We start from the raw sequence: 8,918 nt of genomic DNA on the forward strand, positions 1-8,918 counted from the left end.
TGGCTACATCACCCATGGGGAGTTAATAGGACTGGCATGAGAGAGGAATCAGAGGCATTTCAGAGGTGGAAAAACTTATGAAGGAGAATGGAAAGCCACTGAGATCTTGCTAGCAAATTTAGAGACATTCTATGTGGATCAGCTTGGGAAAGAAACAGTACATAATTTATTCAGATTTTCCCAGCATCTTCCTCAAATAACCAGATATGTCTCCTTCTTCTCCCCGTCGATTTGCCTGGTTCGCAGTCCTTGCTGTTGATCTTCAGTTGTCACCGGCTTCCCAAATATTACATTGGTGAATGGGTGTTGGTCAGTTGTGGCTGATGGGTGACGGGTCATCAAAAACCAAGTACTTTGGATCTTCAGAACAACAAAGTTTATTGCTTCTGCTTCATCAGAGTGTTGTTCATAAACTGGCTGCTTCATCCGCGTGTAAGTCCAGATCAGTTCGGCTCGCCATAAGTTGGCGAAAAGAACAGCCAGTGAAAAAAATAATGTAACTCGAAAAAACATCTCTAACCACAAATTGGATGGAAGTCCAGCCTGCCTACTTGGAGCAAAGCAGTAAGAAACTACGGACTGGAAAGCATGAAGGTAAGTATTATAATCCCAGTTATACTGGCCAAATATTAGATGTCCAAACAACATGTATATAGAAAAGAACAGAACCGCAGTCATAGACAAGTAAACAAATGTAGGAAGAGCTGCGGCCAGAGTCCTCTCTGCCAGACGCACTTTGTACAGAAATCTGAAATAGCGATAGGGTTTCAAGACCAGCAAAAAAGCCAGAAGGCCCGCAACGACCCTGTAGAGCTGGTCAATTTGAGAAACGACATGGAAGGGAACAAATTCTTCGGGATTAACCAGGTGGGAGTTCAACAAAGTTCCAGCCAGTTTGAATTTCAGCGCAATCAACAAAATGAACATAAAGCTCATTGACTTGATTGCAAGATTTTGTACATTTGTTGCAGTTTGTAGATAACTGAGTCTTTCTTGCTGCAGCAGCAGAAATTCATCAGCAAGATAAAAGACAAGAATGTATGTTAAAACTCCGTGCGCAAACATCTGAGAGATGGTCTGATAAGTCCAAATGGAAAGCTTATAAGAGTGGACTGACAAACTTGTGTTGACAATGCCCATGTCGGAGAGCTCAAATATGACGGTGACACTGCAGTACAGGTCTACATCTGCATTAAAAGTGGTCAGCTCAAAAATCACGGCCCAGGTCTTATCGTCAAGCCACTTGTTCCTTTGCAGATCTTCCAGTCTCTTGGTTGTATTTGGTCGTTGTTCGTGAGGAAAAAAATAAAAACTATACCCACCAGTCCCATATGTGTTTAAAACACCATAAGATGTATATTCCCACTGATCAACAGACTGGTAAGTGAACCCTTTATAACTGCTGGAGTGATTGGAAGTCGATTCAGTGGTTGGGGCTGTCCATGACCCAAGATAGTCTGTTTGATCTTCTGGATCAACGTCATGTTGATATCGGCAGTGGGTTTTACTGATCATAAGATTGTTAAAGTAGTTGCGGGGAGAGAAACATGTCTTTGTGATATTCTTAGCTCTTTTTTGTCTCATTCTAGGTGAACCAAGGATTTTGGACCAGGTATCTGAAAGATAGGTAGGGTAATAGTCATTGTGTATCAGTGGCACAAAAACATCATTCATCCACATGTAAATGTGCTCCAGTTTATTCACGTTGGACAGACCAGGAGAGAATTTCTTGTAAATAATTTGATTGTAGTAAAAAGCAGTGGTGGTTTCTGTTTCATAAGTAAGGGAAAAAACACAGCTTGAGAAGACTATATGACACACAATATCCTTTACAAAAACAAAAGCTAAGTGTTGTGCCTTCACTCTTTTCCTCAAGACAATGACTTCGTCCTCCTTCATGGGCTGGTATTCCCTTGTGCGTCTACGTCTGGCAAGCTCACGATGTACTTGTCTCGGGTCTTCATCATCCATGCTTACACGTACTAGTTGCATCTCTTGATATTGTTCTGTAGTTATCCAAGGGATTTTCTCCAGGTATTTGAGATTAATGGTACTCATCGCTGAAAAGAGAACCATCTTCAGGGTCTGTAACAAAAATACACTTTCACAGAATGATGTCAAGGATGCTATAAACCACTCTATCGATGTTGTATAGCCATAGGTCAAGCCATATAATATGATAACAATTGAAGCAAGTCCAGATACGGTAAAGACTAAAAACCAGGCAACATATCGAAACCACCACGGAAATTCTGGTGTTTGCAGAAAGAACATGAGCACTTTGTTCAGTAGTTTGTTGTCTTCATCTGTGTCTTTGTCTGGCAGATCCTCGGTTTTTTCTTCTGAAGTTTGAGGACCTCCCGAATTGTTTTCTTTCGCAGGGGTTTCAGACAAAAAGGAAACATTGGTTTGTGGCTTGGTCACACCGGGCTTATTTGGTTTAGGCTTCTCCTTGGAATATTTAAAGAACCAAGTTATACACACTTGCAAGGGGATGATGACCAAAGCACTCACAACCCCAATGTAGATGGACTGCATATACCGCATCTGTGCCGGGCCAATCACCTCTTTGTTACTGAAGAACATAATGTTAAGCAGCAGAGTGCAGAGCAAGATTGTTAAGCAACAGGACAGTCGCTGGACCCGAGTGAAAGTACCAGTGACAACCTGAGCAAAGATGGAGAGCCACTCGTGATTCTCTTCCAAGTCTTTGGCAAGTTTTATCATAAAGTAATCTGCTTTATTTAAGGGGCTATCTTGGATGCTCGGTTCAAATGTCCTTTCTATTTTGCAGTCTCCCCTGCCAAGCCCGAACCAACTTCTGCATATAAACAACCAGGATTTTTTAGTGTGAGCATTGTATACTTTGACTCGGCTCAAGTACCAGTCCGGAGAAGAGCCACCATTATTGTGCCAGACATGAATGGAAACAATGTCCCCGATGTCAGTCATGGTCGTGAGGAGAAATGTATCGACAGCTGTACGAAAAAAGCTTGGGAACTGTGGGTGTTTCAAGTGATGTACATCGCTTGCTCCGTCTTTGCCGGTTAGTTCGATATAAACGTCCGCTGTGGTCCCTGATCCCAACCGACTCCCTGTGTATATGGTTACCAGGTAGCGCACACTGTGGTAAGGGTCATTGTCTGGCAAGACAAGGATTTTATTTGTTCTTCTCTGATCCGATTTATCTTTGTTCATGGTCCAGATAACACAGAAGATGTAGCCCGTGAAAATGAAAAAGACCGTAAACAGTGGCACCGGATTCGTGTCAAATTCTGCTAATAGGATCTTGGTCGTGTCCAGAGGATTGGGGTATAAAATAATTTTGCCAGCCACAAATTGGACACCAGAGCTGGAGATCCTGGTGGACTGAGGGCTGGTTGCTCTGACGCTACGCTCTCTTGTTTTGCAAATGCAATGAATCTTAGACCAGCTGGTCAGAGGGCCAAGACTGCATGTTCCTTCTTTCCATTGGTTCTGAACTTCATCCAGCTCCAGGCAGTTTGCTGTGAACAGAGCAATGCGAACTCTCTTCAGGGTCTGACTTCTCACAATTGGGTGTGCATGTAAGACAATGGAGATGTTCCATTTGTCTTCTTGGCTGCCTGGAGACCACAGCAGAGACTGAGGAAGACAAAGGATATAAGGAGCCTTAAATGCACAGTCGGTGATGTTAGAATCCACTTCACTTGGTACTGGCGATTTGTCAAAGGAAGCAGTATAAGCAGCAATGGGAGGACTACTGACATTCAGCCCCAAGTGGACAGAAACACTGAAAGTAACTTTCGTATCGCATAAAATCTGAACCAGAATGTCTTTGGAGCTTCTGTTTATTTCAAAACTAAAGCCCCCAGTTGTTTGAGAAGAGGTCTTGTTCACTCCTAGGGTCAGACCAAAGGTGGCAGAGTCCTTATCCTTTCTATCCATGATCATTTCTACTACTTCAGGGGTGATCCCTATGGTGTCGCCATTCGCCTTTGCGCCGACCATTTTGAATCCAGTCACTGCGGTGCGAATGTCTGTTGCATCTGTCAGCCAAGGGAAGGGATTCTTATCAAACTCCTGCAGAACTGTGGAAACCACCGCATCAGCTAGTAAGTCCCTGTTGTCTTCCTGCTTCAGTTTGGCACGAAAACAGTTCTTGCACTTTTGTCTCTTAAAAAAGGATCCAGAGACTTCCCACTTCTCATTCTTCCATAAGTGAACGGTCCAGCCTTCAGCCTCCATACTTGTTTCATATTCCCCAGGGACTTTACTCAGTAAGACAAGATCTGCTAATGCCTCTGTCACAGATATGATTTCCTTAACTACGGCTACACTGACGCTCCCATTGTTCAGCAGTGAGGCTCTCAACACATTGGACAGCCCAGTCAGAATACCACTGCCAAGTATCTCGGTGTCCTTAGAACCTAAATCTTTGCTCCTGTGCACTTTTAGGGCTCCACTCGCTTCTTTTAGTTTCTTGACTGCAAGTAGTTGGGCATCACTATTAATTGCATTTGCTTGCTGTGTTATTTGACAAATACTGGAGACAACCTGGCTTATTAGCTCTGCTGCAGTCATAGGAATCTCTACAGACAAATTCAGGAGGATTCTCCGCAAATCAGTCACGGCCCTATGAATGGTTGGCGAAGTCTCAATATTATTTAACATGGAGGCCGCCATATGTACAAAATAGCCTAAATTCAAGTAATCTTTAGTTGTAAGGAAAATGGACAGAGGGGCATTTGGACCATCAATTAAGCCGCGTAGTTCACGGAGAATAATGTGTACCGGTTTGCTAGGAGGATGCACGGTTGCCTGTAAAATTACTTGAGAAAATACTCCATTGACATCATGCACCTGAACATATATTACCAATGCATAGTTTTCTAAAGGTGTACCGACAGGAAGAAATGACGGAGGAGTTTTGTGAGAATGACCAACATACACTATTGTTCCAAATGTATTTTTTTGTACAGATGATATTTTCGCCATTTTCATTGGGTTTGAATGTGCTATGACCTTATACGTAAGAGGTCCGTTTTTGTCTTCAAATCCACTACAGTGAATAATGAACTTTGTGTGGAATGCTGTGCCTGCCCTCGGATAAATTATACACTTTCCAATCTGAGGTGGAGTATGAACATAAAATGAATATTTATACATACTTGGTTGTTTTCCTTGTGTGCTCACTTTCAGGCTGAGAGTATAGAATGTGTCTGGTTTATAGTCAAAAGCCAATGGATTTATATGCACAGATGGACTAGATCTCCCAGTTGTAGTTTTGGAAGCCCAATCAAAATATATTTCGTTGGAATGCGTGGAAAGAAGTGTCCAAAGGTAGGCTGTTCGACGAGCTTTCTCACAATTTAGGCATTTTCCAGATAAAATCAATCTCTCTGTTGCTTTGACAGCTTTTCCGCAATTTTCAAAGCAGGTAACATTCAGCGCTGGAGCAGAACCAGGAACGACATGAACTGTTTGGTATGTATGTGCGGTTTTAGCCTCCTTTTGAATAATCAGAACCATGTAATATTTTGTGTTTTCTTGAAGTGTGTTGGGCTCCACAATTTGCACAGGATGATTGGAAACTGACCAGTGAACACTTGTTTGAGCCGGATGGCACTGTGCGTCAGAACTCATGCGCATGGTGATATAGTCCATTTCCCGCTTGCTGCAATACCAATTAAACTGGATTCCTTCATGGGGATTGGCTGAATCTGGATCGAAGGATGCAGATCCATCCAAAGTCCAACGGTCAGAAACACCAACTGTCCGGAAATAACCTCCAGCTATGTTGGCTACCAAGTCACCTTCTTGAATCTGGAGAAATACTGAATCGGACTCCCTGATCTTTATGTTGTATGCAGGTAGGTGGACTGTCATAGTCATATTAATGAGATATAAGCCAGCAACTAAGAAATATGCAGGTATATGAAACGTGACGTCACCTTGTCTTATCTTACCAGATGTCTTAAGAGCATTGGACCAGTCTGGAGGGTTCCATAAAGTCTGAAGCTTATAGATATTCCAGAATATTTCTGTATTTGAGTGTGTTTGACACACAGCCTTTGTGGTTGCTTGCAAGCTAATTTTGGACTTTCTCGTACGATGCATGACGGGGTTGGAAGGGTTCGGCTTCTGAATTATGGCTGTTACTTCATGACAGTAACTTTTCTGACACACCATTGCGGGTTCCATAATCTTTGATGTGTAAGTATTAACCGTGGCTTTCAAAACAGCCTGGGCAATTCCAGTTTTCCTGCAATTCACTTGGGCTGCAAATCCTGTATACAGAGACGGTTTGAAAGGCAACACAGAACGGGGAAGAAAATGGGAAGCGTTATGAACATGATCCTTGTGAGTGTAATTATTACTCCAGAGAAGCTGTTCTTTCCTTGAATCAAAGAGTTGCAAGCTGAAGGCCCACTCGCACTGCAGCAGAGGGTGCTGTGCAGGAATAAACCACACGACGTAGACCAAACTCTCGTCAGGAGAATGCCCGTTGAAAACATGCACTTCGATGCCTTTCTCTCCCAGAGCCTTGAACAGAGCCTCTCTGCGGTTCAGGTACATGTGGAGGCTGAATCTGTACCACTGCTGCTGCACAAATTCCACGATGATCAGGTAAGAGAGGCTCTGCTGCTGATAAAAGATATAGTGGGAACTGGAGCCCTCCCCAGTGGTGTTGGCAGCACTGCTTTCTTGGGAGGAATAGTACAGTCCCAATGCATGGCTGAAAATATAAGTGCCCACCTTGATTTTCTGAGGATTGAGTGTCAGGTGAATTGGGCTTGTGCTGTTTGCAGTGAAAACCAAAGTCCCATTAGAGAAATCGAGTTTCCCTGTCAGTCCTCCAGACGTTATCTCATCGGTACGGAAGTAGATGTTGGCCAGCAGCTTCTCCCTAGGATTTTGTGGTTTGGGTGCAGCACAGAAATCCCTTTGCAGAGCAAAAGGATTATAACTGGAGGACTGGTACCATTCCTCCACGTCCCGCACACCCATCAGTGTGTAAGCCGTTATTCCGGAACCGAGAGGTCGGAGCATCCAGGAAAGACTCAGGGTCCTATGCGGGAGGCTGAGCAAGTTGGACGATGCACTGAACACATGAAGCAAAGCAGACTGCACATGCAAGTCCAGACTGTGGTTGAGCTGAGGCCCGTTCTCAGTTCGAAGTGAAGCAGTATAGAATCCCCGGTGAGGGTAGCGCACGGTTGTGTAGTAGCTGTAATAGGATGCACAAACTTGGCGTAATTCTGCCCGCGGATAAGCAGAGGGTGTGGGTGGCTCGCTGTGGTGGTCGCTGGGAATGAGAAGTTCCACAGGACGCCCTCCTGGACTCTTGAAGCGGTAGCTCCACATGGAACTTTTCAGGCGTGCGCACCATCCCAGCTCCACTGGTTGCCATTCCAGGATAGGGAGTGTGTGTGGTGAGAGGAGGAAAAGGTGCACATCCTGTCCAGACATTTCAATGCTCAAATTCTTATGCACACACGCTGGCACATGGGACGAGGCAGAAACACACTGCACTGTGATCTGAGTAAAGTTCAAAAGTGCACGGCGGCCTCCACCAGTCTGGCCACCCATCACCAACTCCCCTGACCAGCGGTTCGTATCGCTGACCAAGACAGAGTCTCGGTACCAACGACAGAGAGGAGCAGGTGGCAAACCTGCCTCTTCTCTTTCTGTCTCCAGAGTCAGTCCTGGGGCTCGTGAATATTTCAGGTGGATGTCCCCATCCCAGAAGCACGAGACGTGGAGTTCGTTGTCTTGCATCTGATGGACACGATGCTGTGGATTGGAGCAGGTGACCAGCAGTGGTGGTGGCAGGAAGCAAAGGGGCACAACAGTTGTGAACTGAGAAGAGAACCAGGAGAGGAAGAGGAGGAGCACAGGGCAATGCATCTTGGGCGGGAGAAAGAATCCTGGCTGGACTGGATGTCGCAGCTTCAACCTCACTAACCATCCTAGATACAGTGATTGTTTCAATTCTAGAATCTTTTTACTGTTGCCCCAAGCAACTAGGAACCACATTCAATTTGGGAAACAGCATATCCAAATGTTCCTTGATCTTGCTGGATCACTGGCTCTTCTCAACATTTAAACACAACCCGATTGCTCTGGATATACTGTGCAAAAATAAATAAATACAGTAGGCCCTCCATATCCCCCCATATCCATGATACGTTCCAAGACCTACCACAGATACCCAAAACTGCAGGTAGTAACAATTCCTATTGACAGTATTTGCAGCTTCCAGGCTTTAAGACCTAGAAACGGCCTGCCTGAGTGATGGGCTGGTTGGCTGCTTCTATGTTGGCAGTCCCCAGAGTGTCTCCAGGTGGGAGCTGCCAGGTGAGGCAGTGCAAGAGCTGGAGAGGGTAGTGTCATGGCTGAGCATAGTATCAATGCACTGAGTGTGGTGATCAAGGTGAGAGAGCCTGAGGTCACATATGGTATGTTTCAAAGGGGAATGTTTCAAAGGCAGGCAAAGGAGAAGAAAGGAAGGAGGAAATTGGGGGGGGACGGGGACGGGACCGCATCAACATTCTCAACAACTTTCTGGAATTGTGCTCTTCCTCCCTTGAGATGGCCAATTCATTGCTTGCACAATTGTATTAGATGCTAGCAGCTTCACAGACCCACACACCCGCACTCCTTCTCCTGTGGGGGCTCCCCTTTGATTTTTGACCAGCAATGTGCCATGAGAGGTCTGCAGTGTGCCAAGGGAGTTTGGAGCACAGCGATTGAAAATTGCTCAAAAACTCTTCCAGATTCTGCGGCCATTTCTAGGACAACTGTCTGTAGTAAAGAATTGTCTGTTTCTTGGAGCCAGCGGAAGAAGAGGGACAGACAATTCATTACTACAGACAATTGTCCTAGAAACAGAGCTGCGGAACCCTGATGGGTTTCCTGGAAGTTGGAAGTGATGT

At 44.9% G+C, this 8,918-nt stretch overlaps 1 protein-coding gene across 1 annotated transcript; it reads right to left on the bottom strand.

Annotated features, from left to right (window-relative positions):
* Positions 1–192: 192 nt before the first annotated feature.
* LOC136655309 (polycystin family receptor for egg jelly-like) lies at positions 193–7,890 on the bottom strand. Its single transcript, XM_066631640.1, has one exon. It carries the CDS (start codon positions 7,888–7,890, stop codon positions 193–195), a length of 7,698 nt encoding a protein of 2,565 aa, XP_066487737.1.
* Positions 7,891–8,918: the final 1,028 nt, after the last annotated feature.

The sequence above is a fragment of the Tiliqua scincoides genome, chromosome 6 (genome assembly GCF_035046505.1).
Source record: "Tiliqua scincoides isolate rTilSci1 chromosome 6, rTilSci1.hap2, whole genome shotgun sequence".
NCBI classification, from domain to species: Eukaryota; Metazoa; Chordata; class Lepidosauria; order Squamata; family Scincidae; genus Tiliqua; species Tiliqua scincoides.